The sequence below is a fragment of the Rhipicephalus sanguineus genome, chromosome 4, assembly GCF_013339695.2.
Source record: "Rhipicephalus sanguineus isolate Rsan-2018 chromosome 4, BIME_Rsan_1.4, whole genome shotgun sequence".
NCBI classification, from domain to species: domain Eukaryota; kingdom Metazoa; phylum Arthropoda; class Arachnida; order Ixodida; family Ixodidae; genus Rhipicephalus; species Rhipicephalus sanguineus.
The window spans coordinates 117,106,697-117,131,856 of record NC_051179.1 but is presented as its reverse complement, the minus strand read 5'-3'; the positions used below and the strand labels follow the sequence as shown (position 1 = coordinate 117,131,856).

Below are 25,160 nucleotides of genomic sequence, written 5' to 3'. Positions count from 1 at the left end.
CACGCGGCTCGAACAAGGGGCATTCCATTCATAAGCTCTATGCTTTGGAACGACAATAGCAAGCACGAACGCGAGCTAGTTTAATGTCGTGAGCCCGCACACTCCAAAATGCATGCATGATGTTTCCTTTTCGCCTCGCCCGCACCTTTCGCTATAACTCATCCTTTCTGTGGAGCCTTCTGGCCATACGCCTCGCTTGCTTTACTCTTACGTCTCTACTATTTCTCCTTTCCATCCCCCGTTCCCTTCTCCCAAACCATGGTTGAAGTGTAGATGCGTTAGAGCGTGAGCCAGTCAACGCGGAATTTACCTTTATAAAGCCACTCACTCCTCTTCCTCGCGCGTGATAGTAACTTCTCTAGTGCTGCTCATCGCGTTATCTGAAAAATTCGGAGTTGCGCTGAGGGGAGAGGCAAAAACGATGCATTCGCCCGCTGCTGCCTGCGCTTTTCACAAGCCACCGTTGTGACGGCGAGTGTTCGCAAATATTCAGTGAAGTACGGCAGCTGTTTTCCAAAAGATCCTTTTTCCTGTGCTAATGCCTTTTTCGCGCTTTTAGTCAATCGCCAAAAGCGAAGCCCCACCTACGCTATCAACTCAATCAACCGACAGTGAACACAAGATGATAAGAATGACGTAGAATGTATCAGGCGGCATCCCCCACAAAATTAATAGCCAGCATGCCTTTCAGCTAGCGATTTCGCTCGCTTTGAGCTCGCTCGACGTGGAGTCGCTGCGAGTAGCCCCACTGGAGGGTGTCAACTAAAGGCGTGACATTTGCACTACATTGTAGCGCTCCCCAGCAATTGAACTGCGTTCGGATTGTAAGCGGAGCGCGTTGGTTGATGTGCAGCGCTGGACGCAAAGAGACTTCTTCCGTCCGTCGTCCTGCTCGTGAGCGCTGCGCGAAATTCATCATGAATAACTACAACAGCGCTATTTCACGCCGGCATTTCCTCATGTGTAAAAATTTGCAGCATCAGCGTTTTGGCTTTGTGCAAACGGTCATGAGTTCTTCAATGTTCACACGGGAAGTTTTCAATTGGGATCGGTTGTTCTTCTCTATTGATAGTAAAGTTATTCACTCAAATTGGTATGTTTGGGGAATCTTTAGATATCTAACTTTAAAGTTAATACCTCTGCGCTAAGAACGATCCAGAGGAATCAATGTAATTGTGTAATTTTTTTCAATGCTTAACAAATAAATTTCCGACCCAGCTCACGACGTACCTGTACATACGCATGCCTATATTTTGTACAACGTTACGTAGTTTTAGTTTTCATTTTTCTTGGTTACTTTTATGAGGCACATAAAATTCAACGTTCTTATAAAATACCCACCCCCTCATCTTTCTGACATACTTTTCTTTACTAACCGCTCGTAAAAGTTGGAGATCTCATGTAGAGAAGTCGTCAACTATGCGACCCTTGCATGCACGGGAATATGCAGCCTTATGTTGCCAACCAACAGTAAACTTACAAGATAGTCTTACTATTGATACTTGATACTCGATGCTTGATACTTGATAATTAATACTCTCAGGGCCACGCGAGTAAGAGTCACCGCGAGCAGCTGCGGCAGATCGCCGAGCAGGACCCCTTGGCTCCAGTGCACGAGCAGGACAAGCAGTTGCTCTGGTTCCTGCGTTACGACTGTCTCGAGCTTCCACACTCGTTGCCCAAGCTGTTGCTCTCGCTCCGCTGGGGACAGCACCAGGACGTTGCCATGGTGAGTGCAGTACCTCTGCAGCACTCAGGCGTACCTTTGAAAAGCATATCTGTATTGAAATGACAATGCAGAGACACTGCAAGCGAAGATTTGCCGTAGCCGTGATGTTCGGTGTAATGTCTAAATACGTTATGACCGTTTCGCGCCCCACGCGTGGTGCGCCCCACGCATTGTGGGAGGGAGCTCGCCGTCTTCCCACACACGTTTTGCGTCACAAAACCACGATATAATTATGAGAGACGTTGTAGTGGAGGGCTCCGGCATTCTCTACTATCCGGGGCTCTTTAGCGTGCACTCAAAAACTTACATTGATCGTCTGAATTTTAAATAGTTACTGTCTCCTGTACTTTCCCGGCACATTGTAATGCTTTCTTGGTACAGGGAACATGAACTCGGCAACTCTTCTGCCAGGTCCTCGTCTTCTGACTTTCACATCATTTTCTAAAATGATGTGAAGGCCAGTAGACTGGCCTTCAAATAATAATACTTTGGACTATTATTATTTTTCGCAAAAATTAAGGTTAAACGCAGCATAGAGTAGCCCCAACAGGGCGCTACAGCGAATGTGAAAACATCGGGGCACTGCAGCCTTGACTTGCAGTCATTTATTGCAGCTGATATTTCTGATACCTTCGGCAGATGAAGCAGATAAATTGCGCCTGTAAATGCGCTCTATACAAAGCCTATCGTTAAGCGCGATCGCTGCTTCTTTTTTTTCTTTTTTTCTGTCCGCTGAGACGCAATGCATGAGTAGACGTATGTTCGAAAGAATGAATGCCTTTAGATCCGAATAGATTGAATGGGTCTGATGCTGTCGTTGCGGCGTGCGAAAGCTCTGGTAAATGAAACCCGCAGCGTCTTTACCAGAGGATAAGGCAGGGGTCTCAAATTCACCTCAGCTAGCGGGCCACCGTCACGAAATTTAGTCCAGCAAGGGCCGAGACAGTGACGGAGATAGAAGCAGAAGGGGGTAGAGGTGGGTGGAGGGGCTTGAATAAACTGTCAGCTAATGTTGCCATTTAAAAGGCCTTTGCTATATCTCCTGCAGGGTGGTCATTTCGAAAGGGGATTTGGCGTCAGGATTCGATAAATATATCGATGCCAATCTCCACAATAACTAAAAACGCGACGCTGATTCTGAGGTTAGCGTTTGTTCTACGGTTATGTTTCAACAAATGGTGACCGCATGGGGTGCCTCACCAAAAAAAACGCTTGCGACCTGTCCCGTCTGTTTAGCTTACCCGAACGAAGCGTTATTAATCGGAATAGGCGATTGAATAATGAAAGTACCATTTAGTAAAGTCAGCGAACTTTTTCCGCATGAAGCACAAAGCTCCTATAGTTTTAAACACGCTCGATTAAACACGCCGTCGGCCTTGCCCGCCAAGCTCCTTTCTAGGGCGGGAAGCTGTTCATTGCTCGTTGAAAGCATGGATATGGGATGGAGACATCCATGTGTGGGACTGCGACGCTAACAATAAGTTCGCGGGCCGCATGTGGCCCCCAGGCCGCTTTTTTGAGACCCCCGGGATAATGCAATACAACGTATGCAATTGCAAGTGCAAACCTAGTGTTACCTAGTGTTAGTCATCGAACGAAAAGCACATGCCGTTGGTTAGAACCATGGTTATAGTACAAATTCTGCATTGTTATTAGTCAAGGCACCGCCGAAGTTACGACATGAGCGTGACGCATTATGGAAATTATAAATGTTCTGTTTCTTGCATTCTCACTTTTTTGCACTACTGATTTATTTCTTTGCAGCTGCCGCCATCTTCATCCCGCTTCCCTTCCCCGCAGTATAACGTAGGCAATGATAACCACCTCGGCCTGTTAACCTCCCTACCTTTTTTCTTATTTGTGCCGCTTTCGCTGCCTGTGCGAGTAGTGCTTTATTACGGCGGAAATATATACAGTTGAAACACGATTTAACGAAGTGATGAGGGCGTCCGAATTATTTCGTTAGATCGATAAGTTCGTAAAGTCGAGGAAGGAATCATTCCGTCCTTCGAAGTCTAAAATTTTAATGTAGCGTCGCCCGAAAGCTACCGTGGCATTTTATTTCCCACTAATACACGCCTGGGCGTGTTACAAGTCCGCGGGGGCAGCTCGAGCATGAGTTCCTCCCATGTCCCGGCGATGCAGCCGAGGCAGATGGTCACGTGAATCTACGACGCCGACATTCAAAGACAGGGAGAAGGAATGCAGTTAATGTGCGAGCAAGCAAAGCAACAAAGTTCCAGGAAGACGGTCAGTGCCATCCGTCGCATATTAAATAACCAAAGCAACCATCGTGTTCCTGTGGGAGTATTTCCAGGGACAACAAACCACACCCGCCCAGCGCCGTCTGATATCGAAAAGCGCTACCGACTGCGGCGTGCAGCCTCGTACAAATAAAGCTAGTGTCGTGACTAAGGTAGCTAGCTGTTTGATAGCGATAGCGTTACAGCGCACGTCCGAAGAAAGGCCATCTGCGTAAAAAAATTGAAGAAATCAGTGCATTTTTGCTTATTTATTTCCGGAAAAACTTCGTTCAATTGAGTTCATTGTCAAGAAAGCTTCGTCAATTCGAGTTGATGACAACACTGACCCCTATGAATGCCTGCCGGGGAATGGAAATTTCTTCGTTAGATCGAGAAACTCGTAAAATCGGGTTTCGTTGGATTCGAGTTTTAACTGTACCCTAGAACACTACTACTATCGACATGCCCGGATTGGTACGCAGAAGCAACAGAATCGAAACTGAGAATACAGCATGGCTTCTTCCGTAGAACTGTCTGTTAAGTATGTAGTCACCCTGTAACAACATACCGTGTCTTTCCCCTTGGAAGCTGTTCTTCTATCCTACCGACGACCGTTTTGAGAAGGCAGGCGAAGCATTCGGTTGAAATACTACCTTGGAACTTGAAAATGTTGATATTTCTTTTCTGCTCTGTTTACGCGTTAACCCTAGACTTATACATTCTCAGGAATAACTACGAGCTTCATTGCATTAGAAATAATAGTGTGTTGTCAATGTATGAGTGTATGAAAAATTCGGGTGTTTCTTAGCGTTATTACATATATTTTTTATAGACATCTTGTTTTTTTTCTATTTAAGATGCAAGCATTGCTTCAGATATGGAAGCTCCTCAAGCCGGAACAAGCTTTAGAGCTCCTGGACTACAGCTATCCAGACACCTTTGTGAGAAGTTTTGCCGTGCGCTGCCTTCATCAGATGGAGTGAGTAGCTTCATGGAGACTTGTATCCATCGCAACAATACATACGAACTAAGCATACGCCTTCTCTAAACAAACTTTAGATATGACATTTGGCACTCACTTCAGCGTTCCTTTACGAAATGTGCAATTGTGATATCTAGGTAATACACTGCTACTACTGTCGCATTATTGATCGTTAAACTCAGTACTGCGAGTGCAATATGAAGGACCAAAAAAACGCCAGGCCTGCGCTGAAACCGCAGCACAGTCACAGCGAAAGCTGGAAGAGCGGCGTTTCTAGAGCCCGTTGTAAGCTCTCTTGGGGCTACAATACAGGTACGTACACTAGAAAGGTACCCACTACGCCATGAATCACAATTTTTGTGAAGTCGGGAAGCACCTACGAAGCCATTATCCGTCATTCTGTGGAGAAGTGAGGCACCAGCTACACGTCTGTAAGGCATTATGTGCACTTTGTTGACGCGCCGACTGATGACGATGAAGAATTATGGCTCAGCCCTTTGTAATGGGTTGGAAGTTTCAAACGGCCCACCAGTTATGTAATTTGCATTGGGTGACGCCCGGTCGCTATTTCCCTCTCCCGTCATGCTGTATAACATACGTTGACGTGGGAGAGAGACGGGGGAGGGGGGGGGGGGGCCGAAGAACTTTACTGAGACCCCGAGGAAATGGATCATGCGCTTATGGGCTTCCTTGGCAACCAATACAAGTGCGCTTGCGAGGAACCCACTACGCTATAAATCATTGTAATTTTACTGAGACCACGAGGAAATGGATCACGCGCTTATGTGCTTCCTTGGCAACCAATACAAGCGCACCTGCGAGGAACCCACTACGCTCTAAATCATTGTAATTTTACTGATACCCTGAGTAAATGGTTCATGCGCTTATGGGCTTCCTTGGCAACCAATACAAGTGCACTTGCGAGGCACCCACTACGCTATAAATCATTGTAATTTTTGAGAAGTACGGCAGCAGGCACTGTGCCATTTTAAGTCATTCTACGGAGAGCCGTGGTACCTGCTTAACGCATGTAAGGCATTATGCGCACTTTGTTGATGCTGAGCCTGATGACGACGAAGAAAAAGGACCTATACAGGCTTTATGTCGGGAAGGAACCACATTAGCATATGCCATATAGTGTGGTAGAAGAGTAAAATAAGCACCAAGCGTCGCACAACGAGAATTCTGTAACTAGGCGTCACACAATGCGAGTTGCGCAACCAGTAGGTTGTTGAATGCTTCCAACCCATTACAAAGGGATCTTCCATAATTCTTCGTCGTCATCAGGCTCAGCATCAACAAAGTGCGCATAATGCCTTACATGCGTTAAGCAGGTACCACGGCTCTCCGTAGAATGACTTAAGATGGCACAGTGCCTGCTGCCGTACTTCTCAAAAATTACAATGATTTATAGCGTAGTGGGTTCCTCGCAAGTGCACTTGTATTGGTTGCCAAGGAAGCCCATAAGCGCATGAACCATTTACTCAGGGTATCAGTAAGATTACAATGATTTAGAGCGTAGTGGGTTCCTCGCAAGTGCGCTTGTATTGGTTGCCAAGGAAGCCCATAAGCGCGTGATCCATTTCCTCGTGGTCTCAATAAAATTACAATGATTTATAGCGTAGTGGGTTCCTCGCAAGTGCACTTGTATTGGTTGCCAAGGAAGCCCATAAGCGCATGATCCATTTCCTCGGGGTCTCAGTAAAGTTCTTCGGCCCCCCCCTCCCCCGTCTCTCTCCCACGTCAACGTATGTTATACAGCATGACGGGAGAGGGAAATAGCGACCGGGCGTCACCCAATGCAAATTACATAACTGGTGGGCCGTTTGAAACTTCCAACCTATTACAAAGGGCTGAGCCATAATTCTTCATCGTCATCAGTCGGCGCGTCAACAAAGTCCACATAATGCCTTACAGACGTGTAGCTGGTGCCTCACTTCTCCACAGAATGATGAATGATGGCTTAGTAGGTGCTTCCCGACTTCACAAAAATTGTGACTTATGGCGTAGTGGGTACCTTTCTAGTGTACCTGTATTGTAGCCCCAAGAGAGCTTACAACGGGCTCTAGAAACGCCGCTCTTCCAGCTTTCGCTGTGACTGTGCTGCGGTTTCAGCGCAGGCCTGGCGTTTTTTTTCTTTATTTCGAGCAATACTGGTTGCGGACACCGGCGGCGGCGGCGGCGGCGGCGGACAACTACGGCGCCAAAAACGGCTGGTGAAATGATCTCATAACAGCTTTCGCTGTAAAACTCACAGGGCCACTTATGCATTCATCTAAGACGACTCGAAGGCGAAAGCCATCTCCTTTCTCTTCTTAGTCGATGCATTGATCATGACCCGCCACCCTCCGAAAGCTTTGTGCAATTAGGGTGGTTTTGCCCTGCCTCCAGGATCGGAGGTACCTCACATGGTTTTGCACTTCCTTCGTGATCGGCCGATCTTTGACCAAACTAAGATGTCATGCTGAGGGGAACAGCGCAAAAAACGGGACGGAGAAAGATTGAGCACACGACAGAAGCGCTGTGTCGTGTGCTCAATCTTTCTCCGTCCCGTTTTTTGCGCTGTTCCCCTCAGCACCATGTACCAACTGGCCCTTCAAGAAACCCTTCTGCTAAGATGTCATGTGATGACGGCATCATGTGATGTTACGTCACGTGACGTCACGCCAATTTTGTGACGTCATGATGACGTCACATGTTGGTGTCATCATGTGGTGATAATTTTTTGCTTTACTCGTGCTGTGCCCGACGTCGCGGGACGCTGACGGTCAATTCGCGCACTTGATGTGGCATCTAAGGCTCTTGCTTTAAAATATATTGTTTTTAATGTTCATTTCATACACTGGTAAGAGTAAACTCTCACTATCTTATCCTTCCTTTATTTCAATTACATTTCGTGGAGTCCTAGTGTTTTATTATGAATAGGTCGCCAACACATGACAATAATGGCCGCTGTAATCGGGCTTATTTCTTCCGAAAATTCCTTCGCACCATTGCTGAAATAATGACTCACTGAATAGGCTGTACTGTAATTGTTTATTTATTTACATATGTCCCAGAAATGGCGCCTTCGTAAAAGCAAATTGTGCACCGTTCGTGCTGTAGATGGCGACGGTATATTTGAAGCCTGTACAAAGGTGTTCATGCGGTGGTCATTTGTGTAACGCTTCAAGTGTGAATGCGCCTTTGACCAATGAATCAATATTATTATTATTCGGTTGACAGAAAGTGAGTCATACCTTTAAAGATACCAGGCGCGACGTCGTAACAATGCCGTTGAAAGCTGTTGCGCTGGTGCTACGTGTGCAGACCTCAGGACGGCGCCTTTATTGCAGTCTCAGTCAGCCGACGAATATTGAGGGTCGACAAGATCACAAGAGGAGTCAGTCTGACTCCTACATCGTTCACGATAGGTTGTTTTCACGTCTCTACTTGACAAATGTAGCCGTCAAAGTAATATGTGTATCGGGATGGCTGAATGCTCGAATTATCGAATTCGAATGCGGTACCCTGAGAGAATAGACGGTTATAGGCTCCGTGCAGACGTAACTCCGCTGCCCGAGCGAAGGCGTCCCTAGCGGCAAGAAGCGCAGATTTGGCGGGTTGTTCTGGCGCGCTCGCAATGGGGTGAAATCGAGGAACTATGCATTTTACGATGACTATATTTTTCGTGCTTTTCGCGCTTGGTCAGTGACCAGAGCGGCGGTCCGTCCGCGTTATCAACGCGATCAGTCAGCCGCAGGTAGTGGACGATAAGAATAACACAGCATAAAACATCGCTCCGCGATATCACCGCTGCTGGCTCCACGCTCCCGCTGTGATGGCGCGAGGTATTTTTGCGGGCAGTTCGTTTTGTGTCGGTTGCGCTGTTCGTAGGAATGCCGAACTCCAGGAATAATTGCTGCGTTGTTCAGTGCAATAACACCTACAGGAATTATCCGGGCACGCGTTTTTACCGGTTTCCATTTAGAGAATATGAACGGAATTGGCGTGAACGGTGGATCGCACTCGTTCGACGACAAAAGTGAGTTTTGTGAATAGATGGGGTATTTTTTTTTTCTGGGGTTACATTTGGCCGTGATTGTTGATCTGCCGAGCAACACCTCTTCCACAACGCCGTCAACGTGACCCGCTTCGAGGAGGTCCCTGCCCTTCTTCAGGTTAGCTCCTCGGAAGAAACTATCTGCATCACGTAGCTCTCTGAATCCAAACGTAATAATAATTGGCACGCTTTGCAGTGCCATGGCAGCAAAACACGAGCCGCGATGACGAACTCGGCTGCACTGGTTAAGTCGGCGCAGCGAATGCAGTGGCCGTTCGATGTAATTCAGCGGCCGTGACAGGCTGGTATCGCCAGTTTCAAGCTGCCGCTGAGTTCGCTGCAGCGTTCTCGAGAATGATAACCTGTGATTGTTTAGTGAGTGAGACGGCCCGCGTTACACGTGCGCAGTTTCGCTCAACTGGCTCGTCACCTCGGTTGTCTTCCCCAAGTTAATGCATTTTACGTTGCCGCGTTTTCCTGAGGATACACGAGGTTCGGCGAAAAGAAGCACACGCGCTAATGCTGCGTTCTCTGACAGCTGATAACAATTTGACGTCTTTTGGAAGCAAACGGCAAAGAAAGCACCTCAAGCGAAGCACCAAAACATGGCGCAGTGGCTTGCCGCTGCCTTCGTCGTCTGCTCCCTCGTACCGCCAAATCTGCTGCCATGGCCGCTTTGGCGCTGGAGGCAGCGCGCGACTGTGCCGGCTCCTAACGTATGCACGGTGCCCATAGACCGCAAGATTATCGAGCCCGCGCTTCCACAGGAGATACGCAGTAACCTATGACAGCGTAACGCTGAATAGTGGGTGCGTTAGAATGTACTCCTGCACCTACTCTCTATGAAGGTCTTTTAAACCATTAGTAGCCATGCGTACACGAAAGCTGCAAGCGTGAAAGCGTATGCTTGTAACGATGTGTTAACTTTTGCTGTCTACCCCGCAATAGCGACGAAGAGCTGTCCTTGTACCTCCTGCAACTAGTGCAAGCACTCAAGCACGAGTCTTACCTGGAGTGTGATCTAGTCAAGTTTCTTCTGGAAAGGGCACTGAAAAACAGGCACATCGGGCACCAGATGTTTTGGCTGCTCAGGTGAGTGCTGTATGCATGATGGATGTACAGGTCGTCTCCATAGGATTTTAAATCTATAGTAGGAGCTATATTTGCGAAATTGTGAAGTTCGCAACACGTACCGAAATTGCATGAACTGAAACGGGCGAAATGACGAATAAAGTTTGCTAACGGCAAGTAGCTGTAATATCACTCTGATCATCCAAACTTCTTGTGCTCCGTGTTTTCTATACTTTTCTGGTCGTAATCAGTTGTCTTAACTGGTAAAAGTCAAGTTGCTACGCTATGGCTATGCTTGAATGTACGCTAATATTACATTGCACTGGTAGACTGCATATATTTTATACTGCATTGATCCCTGGTGTCAGTTTATAAGATTTCTGTAACAAATAGGATAATCAGGACCTGTACAGGAGAGCTTGTCGCGCTGTTTTCCTCTTGGAAAGTCTGTGCCTTCTATCGTCACGCAAATAGTAAATTCTTCAGGATCGAAATACAAGATTTCTATCTTCATTTATCTTCCTATAGTTACGTCTAGCGAAACATATGGTAAACATTTATAATCTACACATTGTAAATCCAATATACAGGTTAACCAAGGATAGCACAGGGTATACTACAGATGTTCTCATCGAACTGTAGAATTGATAAACTAACAGAAAATGAAAGTGCATGAAGAAACTACTAGCCTTAGGCTCCGATGCTTTCCACTGTTTTCGATTACACCATCCGACGTCCTTACTGACTGACTTCACGCGTCATCGTTTTCGCGTCCACTTCCTTAGGTACTGGTGTGCGTGTACTACGTGTATATAATCTCCCTCTGGGTGTGTTCGTTAGCACGAAGCACACGCGGTCACGGCGAGAAAATGCAGAACGTCCTCTCTACCGCTGTCAACGCATAGTAGGTGCATTTGAGAGTGGGAAGGTGGCCAGTAAAGCCTCGCGTGTTACAGGCAGGCTTAATGTTTGCGAGCGTCGCGGATCTTCCCTGCGTAACAAACGAGAAGGAAAACCGAGGGTACCGATTTTTGTCAACAGCAATCACATGACATCTTTAACAAGGAATGCAACCAAGGAAGACATTGAGTAAATTACTTATGTGGGACTAACGAAAATTATACACCTTTGTCGCCCTTCCTGTTCGTGGCGAAGCGAGGATTTCGGCTTCTAAGTTCATTGGCCAGTCACCTTTTTCCAAGGGCAACTACTGGGTGACGACTGCGATAGAAAGGGTGTTAAACATCCGGCGCAAAGGCTCTGACTGAGACTATGACTTGTGGCACTGACAAATCTGGACTCCGAGGGTTAGATAAGGAGCACATGCGTACATACGTAAAACATTGGATGGCATAAAGATGCCACCGTAGCTCAATTCGTGGGAGCATCGCACGTGTAATTCAAAGGCGTGAGTTCAGATCCCACTTGCGTCATGTTTTTTTTTTTCATGCATTTTATTTATCCATTGTAAATCCTGCATGACAATTGAAAACAAGAAACTTGCCCTAGAGTTTCCTCAGAATTCTCGTTTAATGGCTTCGTACGATTGTAACAAAAATCGGGCACCTGAATTCCCGTCCTGCTATCTTTAGCTGTCGAATGAAACGCGAAAATTCAGGGCTAAGTGACGCACGTACTTTCATTTCCTGCATGTGCAGTTCCTATCATATCTGCATAGTTTTAACTCGAACACTTACATCAGAGCCAACATTACGTTTAGCGACGATATTTCTAGTGAAATGAGCAATTGCCCATAGCAGTCGTTATACTAAAAATATTATGTCGCGTTTCAAACCGTGAGTACTGTACCTGTTGGGAAGCCCGCTGCAGGTGCAGTATTAGCACACTTTCGGTTGTTCACTGCCTTATAATTACGCCTTGAAAAATTCTAGCTTTGGAACGAAAAGCATCAAAGAAGCCTATTTTTCACATGATGCCCAATGACACCATTGTGCAGGTGCGAGATGCACGTGGCCGCGCTGAGCGTCAAGTTCGGCCTAATTCTGGAGGCGTACTGCCACGGTGCGCCGGAGCACCGTGAAGCGTTGCTGCGCCAAGCCGAGGCCCTGTTCAAGCTGCGCACGCTTGGCGAGCAAGTTCACTTGGAAGCAAGCAAGAGAAAGGCAGGTTCGCCTTCACTCTTCGTTTCGTCTTTGCGGCCATGACGGCTCACTCCCTGCAAACGAAGGCACTCGAGCTTGCGTTTTCTTCTAGTGCTGGAGGGACAGTAGCATTACCTTTGGAATGTGCATCAGTTATGTTTACCGAAATTGCTTCCGTGTGGCTGTAAAAAACGGCACCAGTCGTGTGGCCGCGGACTTGTAATCACGAGCGCTCTTTGCCGTCTTAGCAGCCGTCTTATTCAGTGGCAGTTCTTTATTTTATGTAGCATGGAACACAAGCCCAATAAACGTTTTACTGCCACAGCTGTGGCCAAAAGCTCTATACGACTACTTCTATAGAATTGTACCAGTTCTTTATATTAGCGTTTTAAGCCGAAACAAAACATTCAGTAAAACGGTGAAAATAGTGAAGCAGTAAAAACTTGTAAAAAGCTTGGTGTTAATATCTTCGGCAGAAGGAGTGCGACTCAAGTTACTCGTGAAGAAATTTGAAGCAGAAGCTTCCTGCTAACGAATTTTCGGATACTGCGGAAACTCTCTTTAGGGTGCGGAAACACTATTTACTTGCTGGGGCAACTTCGCTGTCCTTTTTTTCTACTCCAGCTATACGGCATTGTGATATTTATCGGCATATGAACCCAGGCATTCCTGTGGGTGTAGACAGTATCTTGTTGTAACTAAACTTACGTACGCACGTCTTCTCTTGGAAAGTATTGCAAGAATGCTTGCTCATTAGAAACTTTCTGATGGTTACGATATTCCCTAATGCGATATTTGAGCCCAGCTGTACGCACGTTTGATTTCGCGGGCCCCTTGGCTACGGCGGCGATTTGCCTCGGCCTCGATATGTTTGAACCTCCAATTGCAGGGTCTTCTCCTGGCGGCAGCGGCAATTAGCTTCTGCGTCCGCTGCGTAGATTGCAAATACTATGGCGTCATTTCTTGGTGTCGTGACCTTTCGCCATACTTTCTGCGCTCGCTTTCATCTTTCGCTGTGCTGGTTCGCTCGGTTACGAGGAAGGAAGACGTTAAACCCAGGAACGGGCGTCCAAGAGCTGCGTTCTAAAAAGTCGCGCAGGATCGCTTGTGCAGAATTGTCCCATAATATGTAGCCTTCATATCTTCCAAACCTTCTGCAGCATCGCGATAACGTGCGTGCCTGCCAGGTAAGAAGGCTTGAAGCAGATGAGCACGTGACCCACGTGACACTCCTACACTCGCTACGGGAACGGCTCAGCAATCATCATCATCATCAGCCTGTCTACGCCCACTGCAGGGCAAAGGCCTCTCCCATGTTGCGCCAATCAACCCGGTCCTGTGCTTTCTGCTGCCACGTTATACCTACAAACTTCTTAATCTCATCTACCCACCTAATTTTCTGTCTCCCCCTCACGCGTTTGCCATCTCTAATCCAGTCAGTTACCCTTAATGACCACCGGTTATCCTGCCGACGTGCTACGTACCCGGCCCATATCCATTTCTTCTTCTTAATTTCAACTATGATATCCTTAACCCCCGTTTGTTCGCTGACCCACTCTGCTCTCTTGCTGTCTCTTAAGGTTACACCTATCATTTTGCTTTCCATCGCTCGCTGCGTCGTCCTGAACTTAAGTTGAACCCTCTTTGTAAGTCTCCAGGTTTCTGCTCCGTAGGTAAGTACCGGTAAGATGCAGCTGTTAAAACCGTACAAAAATGCATGTAGACAGTCTATAGGCTGTCTAAAAATGGGTTTAGACAGTTTATAGACTGTCTAAACCCATTTTTGTAAGGGATATATATATACCTTCCTCTTGAGGGATAGTGGTAGACTACCATTCATGATTTGATAATGCTTGCCGAATGAACCCCATCCCACCCTTATTCTTTTAGTTATTTCACTCTCATGGTTCGGCTCACGAAGCATCGACACAATCCCCACAATGGGCGTGGAAACTAGAGTCCCAGAAAGGGCGCGCCGACAAGATCAATTCTGGGAAAGGTGTATATTTATCACTGACATGCGAACAAGCAAGTGCACCAAGCAACAAGCTTGGGAAAGGGGTCATGGAGAGGTTTTGCTTGATGAAAGCAAATCTGATTGTTATCGCGTGTCATTGGTGCAATAAGGATATTGAAGTACCGTTTGCCGTCTTACAGCGTGATTCCACATGGAACATATATTCGTCAGCCAGCGCGTTCATAGGGGTACTTTGCATGGGTCTAGATATATTAGGCGTCATTTAATACAAATGTCCCTGCTGGTTTTTCCACCAAAAGGTAGCGCGTCCCTTCATTACCCTCACCGCTGATGCCCGAGATTTGATATGCATTTTCGCTTTTTTTTTTGTTCCGGTTCACGTAGCATAGAGAGCGCTAGGACTTTCCTGCTACTCGAGCGTTTCGAACTTTTTATACACCTCTGTAAAAATTGTTTGGCATGAAAAGCGAGGCGTAACGCTAAGGGATATAGAGATGTAATCCAGAGTAATAGAAAGTACGTTTCCTGGTTAAAAGCAAATTAAAACGGGGAATTTATATTTGAAGAGCAATGTATAACATAAAGAATTGACTGAGGTTTAACTCTTGCACGTAGTTATCACGATCGAACGTTAAACTTGTCTTCGTTTTCTCCTCCTTGTTGTTCGCGTTGCTGAACGACGGTGGCGGCTGGAGCAGCTTCGCAACCTTCGAGCAGCCGTGATCTTGGCACGCAAAGAAACAAGGCGCTCGTCGACGTCGGGGCTACTCGAAAAACCCATTTATCAGTAAATATTTAACACCGTTACGCCAATGAGAGCAACTTCCACAAGCAACTTCCACGTCACTGCCGTTCACCCTGGCCCTGGCGGACCGCATGCAGCGCACGCACGCACCCCTCACGAACATTCGCCGACCACTGCCCCCTGGCCGATCGATCTGCCTGTGTTATCAAGCATGTCCCCACCAAAGAGCATGCGCAGTGGCCCTCGCTGCTGGGACATATCGCCGCCAGTGTGGACGTCTGTGAGGGTGGTTATCGCCGTTCTCCACAGAGCATACTCTCATGACGATTGGATTCAGCCTGTCGCTTGCGCTGAAGCCCACGCCGGCGAAGCGGCCGTTATACATTTGCCTAGCGACGTGCTACCGCAGCGGCAGAAGCTCCGAGCGAGCGCAGCTGCTCGGAGCCTCTGACACTTGCACGCCGGCGGCCAGAGGTCACTGCGACGCGATGAACGACCTTGCGGGACATGCCGCAGTAGAGCTTTCGTTTAAATACGTCTAAGTCTACATGGAAACGGACGCATTCATGTTTTTCTCTCTTTTCTAAGCTAACTGTTAGGCAATATTAACTCCATTTTTTAAAGTTTTTGAAACTTTGTCAATATCATTGGACCTCAGCACCCTTTTTTCACGCGTATTGAAACCGACAGCAAAGGTACAAATACAAGTATCACACAGACCAGAGCACCAGAAGACTGATGAACAACTCTGCCGGTATAGCACGGACGCAGTGGTATATCCGTATTTTGGGAGCTTTTTTAGACGTAGTCCTAACATTTGCAATCACGATGTCAGAAGTGCACAAGAGCGAGAGCGTAAGGTGTGCTCTCTTTGCCATCTCTTCACATGAACCGTGTCAAGACAGGACAGCCGAGACAAGCTGGTCGCCTCGATGCGGGAGACCATGTCAAAGGAGACCTTTCGAGCGACCTTCCGCAATTTGTGCAGCCCGCTGGACCCGTGCCACGTCTTCAGCTGCCTTAGGTGCGTCTGCATCAATGTTGATGCATGCTCATAGTTAAACACCTCGCTTCATAATTTAAAAATAGTTATGACAGGCTCGTTTCAAGCTATGAAGACAGTAATATTCGCTAAAAAAATTTAACTAACCTGCCATTACCGTCTTTCATCGTAGTTATGTTGTGGTTCTGCATAAAGTTCTATTGTGCTCTTTGTGTCAAATCGAGAAGAATGAGCAATATTACCTAGATATTTCTGATTCTCGCAAAGCATACTATGCCAAGTCCGTGCACATTTTCGGGTGATTTGTCTGAATGTTTTCCACTTACGATTGTGCCTTTCTTTCTTTTTTGTTTTAATTTTTAGACCTGAAAAATGCCGGTTCATGGACTCCAAGATGAAGCCACTTTGGCTAGTCTTCGAAAACATTGATTCGGCCGCGGAAGACATTGCGATCATCTTCAAATACGGCGACGGTAAGTGAGCCACCGTGGTACGTGGTTTATCCGAAATATGAATAACATGCCAATAGTCTCTATAAATCCACCTTTATATCTCTTTTCGCGAGGCTGAAATCAATTCAAACACAATAAAACCAACAAGTCCAACTTTTTTTTACGCCAAAAGCGATCGCAGTAAGGGCAGTAATAAAAACAAGCTTATTTCAGAAACATTGCACATGGTGACAAATGAAAGGGCACACACCATAGAAGATAAAAATAACTAGGCCGAATTTGTAAAAACGTCTTACAATGCGGTGCTCTTAAAAGAAAATTTTGGGCGTATAGTGATGTTCATTAGCCAAGTCGACTGGCCAATGGCAATGAAGAGTTACGAATGCGAAGCTTTCAGCATTCGGGCATCTTGCCGTATGTTATCTCCTTTTGTGCCTTCTTTTGCTTGCGCTGCTGTTTTGTTTTTCTTTCACCAAATTCGTCAAATTTGTGTGGTCGTTCGTGCGAAAAAAGTGCTACTGAACGTAAAGAACGTATCAAATATCAAGTGGAAACGGCACAGGTAATTCAACTGCCAGAGAAAACATATGATATCTTACCAGTTTCTAGCAATGACCTAAATCAGTTACTCTATCAACAAAGGTGATTTCATCTATGTCAGGGCAGTGAGTTTAAAGCACATTTTATTGAGGAGTAATAGCGTTTTCGTGACGTTTTCAGGTATTGTTTCCCAAAAAGCAACGGGAGCACGATTTCTCACAGTAAAGGCTGATTGAGCCATGGGAAAGAAAAACAGTGACAATTCTTAGTTACGATATCTGGCTTTCTCGTGGAACAAAGCGTGTTTCGACAGCACTGTATTCTTGCCTAACAGACTTGCGGCAAGACATGCTGACGCTGCAAATGATTCGCATTATGGACAAGATCTGGAAAGACGAGGGCTACGACTTCAGGTAAGTGCGCCAAGATCTACTACAATCAGCGCACTTCCGAGTCGCTAGAAAGTGAAATATTGCACGGTAGCCGCCCAATCAAGTCACATTCACTCATTCGCGCAACAGTGAGGCGTCACATGAAAAGGGAACGCATGCAAATTCGAAGTGCGGGACATTGCGCACGGCAGTGCATGAAGTCTATTAGAAGTCTTAATGACATTTATGAAAGAAAAAAAATTATGACAGCGTCGCACTAGTGGTGCAAATCCTGAAGGAAGAGCGAAGCTGGGGTGGCCCTCCTTCTCTTAATTTTTCTCTTTCTTTCTTCTGTTTCTTTCTGTTTCTTTTATCACTTTCTTCGTCTATTTCTTTCCAGGTCTTTCTTTCTTTCTCTACCTATTTCTTTCTCTTTTTTTCCTTACTTTCTTTCTTTCTATTTACCGCTTCCTTTTTCTTGCTCTGTTTTTCTTTGTTTCTCTCTATTCGTCTCTTCTTTTTCTCTGTCTTGCTCTCTTGTGTTTTTTTTTCTCTCTTTTTCGTGCCTGTTTTTATCTCTTTCTCTCTCTTCTATGTCCTTCTCTGTCCTATCTTTTTATGCCGTTATTCTCTCTATTTCTGTTCATTTTATTCTGTTTTTTTTTCTATCTCTTTCTGTCTCTTTTACATGTTTCACGTGCTCCGCTTTGCCGAGCCGCAACTCGTTCCTAAGGAAGCTGAATGAAACCCGTTATGAGGCTAACATGTCGCAGTTATTATGGGCACACTGTTGCAAATTTCGGGCCAAGTAAAACGCTCATGACACTAAGACGTAAAAATTCTACGTTCTGCTTTCACTCCTGTCTGCCTGACGTGAAATATGTGTCGCCACGGACGCAAGCATCAGCGGAAACCCACAACGCTTCTTTTTTTTTTTTTTGGCAGTCCAAGAAAATGTTTGTCAGGTACAACGCGTTTCTCGTTGTTCTTGTTATACTACTACTACTACTACTACTACTACTACTACTACTACTACTACTACTACTACTACTACTACTACTACTACTACAACTACTACTACTACTACTACTACTGATAATAATAATAATAATAATAATAATAATAATAATTTGGTTATTTTCATCCGAGATGGAAGAGACTGTGGGTAAAAGTGGCTTGAGAAACAAGCAACTTGACACAGCTCCACAGCCCCCTCTACACCGCAGTGAATGGTATTTATTTGAAAACAAGCACCATTCCCTGTTTCGACACGACTTCCTTAACTCCACGGCTGACTTGAGTTGATGAATGCGCGGAAGCATCGAGGGTCTTTGTTGGGCCGGCCTTGCGGTACGAAAGCGCTACACCAGGGGATGCATGTTGCGTCTAAGGCTATAATAGGCCCACATCTCTGTTCTCATCTTGCGGTGTCTTGAGTAGATCACGACGGCGTATCATGGCGTGAAATATAATGCTTCTTCGTTTACGGACAGTTCGCAGAGCAGTGTCATATGTCAGTCAGAATGTGGGGACAACGTTAACCTACCAGTAAAGATCTTTATTTTATGTGAAAAGTTCTACGAGCAGCCAGTGCGGAGCGATCGATGGGCAGCCGTATTCTATGCATTACAATGTGGGGCACTCTTCTACTATGAACGAAAAAAAAAGACAAGCGTTTTGTTTCACATACTAATGCGCCATTGAGTGTCTACGAGTCGCTTCATTTGACATGATGGGTTTTCACAACTTGCTGGCGCCATGCGACAATGATGTGGGTGCGGCTCAGTAATTGTTTACCAATCGCGAATTACTCATGGCCATAAAAGCCCAGCATCGCAAATAATAAATTGTGGTTTTCTTGATCTAAACATTTCAATATCTTATTTTCGAGAATAGTCTTATCTAAGGCAGCCCAAGACGGGCGAACTCACCAGTCTTAAAGAACGCCATCGGTGACCTGGTCTAGCTGGCTAGCTGCTTCATCATTGAATAATAATAATAATAATAATAATAATAATAATAATAATAATAATAATAATAATAATAATAACAACAATAATAATAATAATAATAATAATAATAATCAATCAATCATTTATTTAACGTGCCCAGGAACAACTGTGAGGTCTTTGTGCAGGCGCACGCAAAAAAAAAATCAATAAAAATAAACAATACAATACAGACAGTCTTCAGAAATAAAAAGAGCAAAAACACGTAGACAAAGAGAAATGAACACAAAAGGGGAGGAGTAAAATAAGACAATATGAGAAATATTGAAGGGGAATAAAAAATTAGATTGCACATATACAACTATGCGGAAAGACGGAGAAGGGAAGACTTTGTACATTGTGCCATACTATGTCAAAACAGTGCAGAGCTCGGATAAAAACAATGATTGTGGACTATGAAAAACGTCAAGATCAAGAAAATTAATATTATAAAGACTTTGTAATCTGTGAACGGTAGAGTGTTGGAAGAAGCAGGCGGGTACATGAAACGGTCTGTTCTCTCTGGTTAACTTACGCGGAATTCGAAAATTAACACAATTGAGAAGTACAGGGCAGGATATGAAACCGTGGACTAGCTTGTAGAGAAATAAGAGATCAGAACGATTTCGTCGGCAGTGAAGTGATGGCAGTGATAATGACTCAGCAGTATTTGAACGAGATCCAGAGTCATTTTTAGCAAAGCGATGGTTATATATGCTGAGGAATTTTTTTCTGGACTCGTTCAATGGTATTACCGCTGGATTGAGCAATGCCATTCCATATCACGGACGCATACTCAAGTTGCGGAAGACATATTGCCGTGTACAATTTGTGTAGGGCCATGGGAGACCTGAATTCTCGAGATATTCTACAAACACATCCGAGAGAACGAAGGCCCCGCATAGCAGCACGCTTAACGTGAGAAGAAAAGTTTAACGCGCTGTCAACAACAACACCAAGATCACTGATTTCATAAACCTTGCATAACGGCACAGAATTGACAAAGTATTGAAATGACACGCTAGATGTTTTGCGAGTGATAGACATGAATTTTGTCTTTGAGGTATTTAGAGAAAGGTTATTGCCGTTGCACCATTCGGAAAAAGAACACAGATCTGACTGCAACAAGCGACAGTCGTCAGTTGCGGAAGACATATTGTTGCGGAAGACATATTGTTGCGGAAGACATATTGTTGCGGAAGACATATTGTTGCGGAAGACAGTTGCGGAAGACATATTGCCGTGTACAATTTGTGTAGGGCCATGGGAGACCTGAATTCTCGAGATATTCTACAAACACATCCGAGAGAACGAAGGCCCCGCATAGCAGCACGCTTAACGTGAGAAGAAAAGTTTAACGCGCTGTCAACAACAACACCAAGATCACTGATTTCATAAACCTTGCATAACGGCACAGAATTGACAAAGTATTGAAATGACACGCTAGATGTTTTGCGAGTGATAGACATGAATTTTGTCTTTGAGGTATTTAGAGAAAGGTTATTGCCGTTGCACCATTCGGAAAAAGAACACAGATCTGACTGCAACAAGCGACAGTCGTTAACTGAACGAATTTCCTTAAATATCTTGATGTCATCGGCATACAAGAGGAAAGAAGAATTACGAATGGCAAAAGAAACATCATTAACGTAAATTAAAAATAGGAGTGGGCCTAATACCGACCCTTGAGGGACCCCACTAGTCACTTTATACAAAGAAGAGGTTTGGCCATTTACGGCAACATAACAAGATCTATTGAGCAGATAGCTGTGCAAGAGATTCAATAATAATCAATAATAATCAATCAATCATTTATTTAACGTGCCCAGGAACAACCGTAAGGTCTTTGTGCAGGCGCACGCAAAAAAAAACAATAAAAATAAACTATACAATACAGACAGTCTTCAGAAATAAAAAGAGCAAATACACGTAGACAAAGAGAAATGAACACAAAAGGGGAGGAGTAAAATAAGACAACACGAGAAATATTGAAGGGGAATGAAAAATTAGATTGCATATATACAACTATGCGGAAAGGCGGAGAAGGGAAGACTTTGTACATTGTGCCATACTATGTCAAAACAGTACAAAGCTCGGATAAAAACAATGATTGTGGACTATGAAAAATGTCAAGATCAAGAAAATTAACATTATAGAGACTTTGTATTCTGTGAACGGTAGAGTGTTGGAAGAAGCAGGCGGGTACATGAAACGGTCTGTTCTCTCTGGTTAACTTACGCGGAATTCGAAAATTTACACAATTGAGAAGTACAGGGCAGGATATGATACCGTGGACTAGCTTGTAAAGAAACAAGAGATCAGAACGATTTCGTCGGCAGTGAAGTGATGGCAATGATAATAATTCAGCAGTATTTGAACGAGATTTTTTAGCAAAGCGATGGTTATATATGCTAAGGAATTTTTTCTGGACTCGTTCAATGGTGTTACCGCTGGATTGAGCAATGCCATTCCATATCACGGACGCATACTCCAGTTGAGGAAGACATAGCGCGGTGTACAATTTTCGGAAGGGCATAGGAGAACGGAATTCTCTAGACAATCTGCAAACACAGCCTAGGGTGCGAAGACCCCGCAAAGCAACACGCTTAGCGTGAGCAGAAAAGTTTAACGTGCTATCAACAACAACACCAAGATCACTGATTTCATAAACCTTGCATAAGGACACAGAATTGACAGAGTATTGAAATGACACGCTAGATGTTTTGCGAGTGATAGACATGAATTTTGTCTTCGAGGCATTCAGAGAAAGGTTATTAGCGTTGCACCATTCGGAAAAAGAGCGCAAATCTGACTGCAGCAAGCGACAGTCGTTAACTGAATGAATTTCCTTAAAAATCTTGATGTCATCGGCATACAAGAGGAAAGAAGAATTACGAATGGCAAAAGAAACATCATTAACGTAAATTAAAAATAGGAGTGGGCCTAATACTGACCCTTGAGGGACCCCACTAGTCATTTTATACAAAGAAGACGTTTGGCCATTTACCGCTACATAACAATATCTATTGAGCAGATAGCTCTGCAGGAGATTCACAACCGACAAGTCAACATCAAATTGCGCAAGTTTAACCATAATCAGTGTGTGGCTGACTACGTCAAAAGCCTTGCTCAGGTCACAGTAGAGTACGTCAACCTGTCCTCTCTGAGAAATAGGTGTGGAGATCTGCGTCATGAAACTAGCAAGATTTGTGGTAGTTGAGCGGCCAGCGAGAAAACCATGTTGATTAGGAATCAATGAGCTTTTAACACTAAAAGACAATATTTTGTGAAGAGCCAGCTCGAAGATCTTTGATGTGGCACATAGTAGAGAAATCGGGCGATAATTAGAAACATCTGTTTTAGAGCCCGACTTAAATACTGGGAAAACACGAGCAGTTTTCCACATGCTAGGAAATGTGGAAGTGTCCAGGCAGTTATTAAATATCGTAGTCAGTACTGGGACAAATATACTACTATAAGCTTTTAGTATGGCGGAGGGGATGCCATCTGGGCCACATGATAAGGATGGTTTTAAGCACTTAATGCATTCGCAGATAAGATTTTCATCCAGCGACAAAGCACTGGGTGAGCGAACTGCCTTAGGCTGTCTGATATCAGTGCTAGAGTCTGAGGCCTTATAAACGGATGAGAAATGTGCGGCAAAACAGTCAGCGACGGCATGCACTTCTACCCCATTTGAGTCTAGTAGTCTGAAAGACTCTCCGCTTTTGCTGGACCGTTTACGTACATACTTCCAAAACTCAGCTGGCCTGTCAGAAGCGCTTTTTTCTAAGAATTCAATATACGAACTATGATCCCGTTTATATAGGCGTTTAGCGAGAGTTCGAAAAAAGCTGAACTCTTCCTTCCACTCGCTCGATGGAGAACATTTAGATTTCTTGTGTGCGCGATCTTTATGCTTCAGTGCACTGATAAGTTCAGATGAGAACCAGTGGGGATATTTACGTTGTTTATGTGTGTATTGGGGAATAAAATTACGCATGCTGCTCAGTACAAGCTCCGCAAACTGATCAACCTGGTCATCAACATTCGGTTTGTCAGTAACCTGTGACCAGTCAACGGTGGACAAGTGATGATAGAGGCCCGTGTAATCACCTCGCTTGAACGCAAATCTTGGAGATTTGTTTACGTAACTGCTGTAGCTCGTTGTTTCGGCTGATGCAGATAATCTTACGTTAAGTGGTGGGTGGAATTTGTCCGGACGTACAAGAGAGATGTTGGAGCGGGAAACTTCAAGGGGTTGATCGTTTGACACACACAGGTCTAAGACGTTGCCACTGGAATTGACGACTGAATTATGTTGCACTAGGGAATTAAACGCCAGAAAGTCCAAGAGCAGGCTGCACTTTTTCTCTGTGAAATGATTGTAATGAGAAAAGGTAAGCGTGCTCCAGTCAATTCCAGGTGCATTGAAATCCCCAAGAACAATAATTCTGTGCCCACTATGAGAAGATATCACAAGTTCAATAGAAGACATGACATCGTGAAACGAGGCAGGGGAAATGCTGGGCGGTAAATAGAAGCATCCAATCAACAATTTTTCACGGCGCTCAAGGTTGATTTCTAGCCAGATCGATTCTTCGATAGTTTCTAGGTCTTTCCGTCTAACGGATTTCAGTGAATTGTCAATGGCAATCAGCACGCCACCGCCTTTCTGTTTGGTTTCACTGAAATCTCGGTCACGGCGGAAGGTGGTGTAGGTCGGGGGAAAAAAGTCCGATGAGGGAATTTCAGTGCCGAGCCAGGTTTCAGAGATAGCAATAATAGGAAAAGCAGACGAAAGAACATTAGAGAAAAACTCGAGTGTCTTGGTACGCAGACCCCGAGCATTTTGGTAGAATATGTCTACGTCACACGGCACTTTGGATTCCAGTCACTATCTCAGAGGGATGAAGCATGTCATCGCGCAGCTCCCCACGAAATGGCTTGAAGAGGCATCCGAGGGGCCACATCGAAGGGTCATTCAGGCGTTGTAGTGTTTCCTCGTCAACTTCAATATAGAATGAAGAATATGACTGGAACTTTGTTTGAAGTCGCCGGCAGGAGATGGGAGACAGATCCAATGAAGCAATATGTTTCTTAATGTCAGCAGTAGTGGTGTCCGGGCTCAGCTTCGTAACAAAAATGGCCTTTGGCCATTGTGGCCTTTGTGGCCGTTGAGCTACAGATATAGTGGATGTTTTCATAACTCCAAACGAGGCGGGTTTCTTCTTTCTTTCACCCTCAGTCACCGCTGCAGAAGAGGCTGTCACAGGCATCACACTGACACGCTCCGACGTGTCTACGTCAGCTGGCGGCGAAGTCGAAGATGAAAGAATTTTGGAGAGGGGTTGTTCGGAGAACGCAGGTTGCTTGGAGGTCACAGACGGGTCAACGGTCACATGCGCTGGGGGTTTCACAGGTGCCTTCACTGCCACGGCGGCCGTGCGGCGCGTCAGCTCCTCACGCAGGAAGCGGACCTCTGCACGAAGGGAGGCGACCACGCGAGCTTGTTGTTCAACACCGCGGGAATGATCCTTACGGAGCCGCTCGTTGTCTTCGCGTAGTTGGGATACCTCGTCGCTGAGGAACGAGATTCCCTCCAATGCGTCGAGGAGGAGGCGGCGCAGCCCGGCGAGTTCGTCACCCGGAGGGGTACACGTGGAGAGGGAACCGGTTTGAGAACTGCAATGCTCACCGCTGCACCCCGACGAGTTGCTTTCGCTAGGCTTACCAGAAGCACGGCTCAGATCACATAAATTGCAGCAAAATGAGCGCGATCCAGACTTCAGGAGTTGCAGCTCTTCATCAGGCCAGGTTACACATTTCGCATGAACGCGTTTATAATAATAATAATAATAATAATAATAATCATTATAATAATAACAATAATAATAATATTAATTTGGTTATT

The 25,160-nt window shown here is 45.3% G+C and overlaps 1 protein-coding gene across 1 annotated transcript in view; it reads left to right on the top strand.

Annotated features, from left to right (window-relative positions):
* LOC119390614 (phosphatidylinositol 4,5-bisphosphate 3-kinase catalytic subunit beta isoform) overlaps nt 1–25,160 on the top strand; it is a 76,576-nt gene that overhangs the window by 41,258 nt on the left and 10,158 nt on the right. The window contains exons 11-18 of the mRNA XM_049415318.1: nt 1,544–1,729; nt 4,830–4,951; nt 9,945–10,088; nt 12,025–12,194; nt 14,980–15,172; nt 15,794–15,916; nt 16,259–16,368; nt 17,222–17,300. Of these exons, the coding sequence (XP_049271275.1) occupies nt 1,544–1,729; nt 4,830–4,951; nt 9,945–10,088; nt 12,025–12,194; nt 14,980–15,172; nt 15,794–15,916; nt 16,259–16,368; nt 17,222–17,300 (1,127 nt within the window). The remainder of the gene's footprint in view (nt 1–1,543; nt 1,730–4,829; nt 4,952–9,944; nt 10,089–12,024; nt 12,195–14,979; nt 15,173–15,793; nt 15,917–16,258; nt 16,369–17,221; nt 17,301–25,160) is intronic.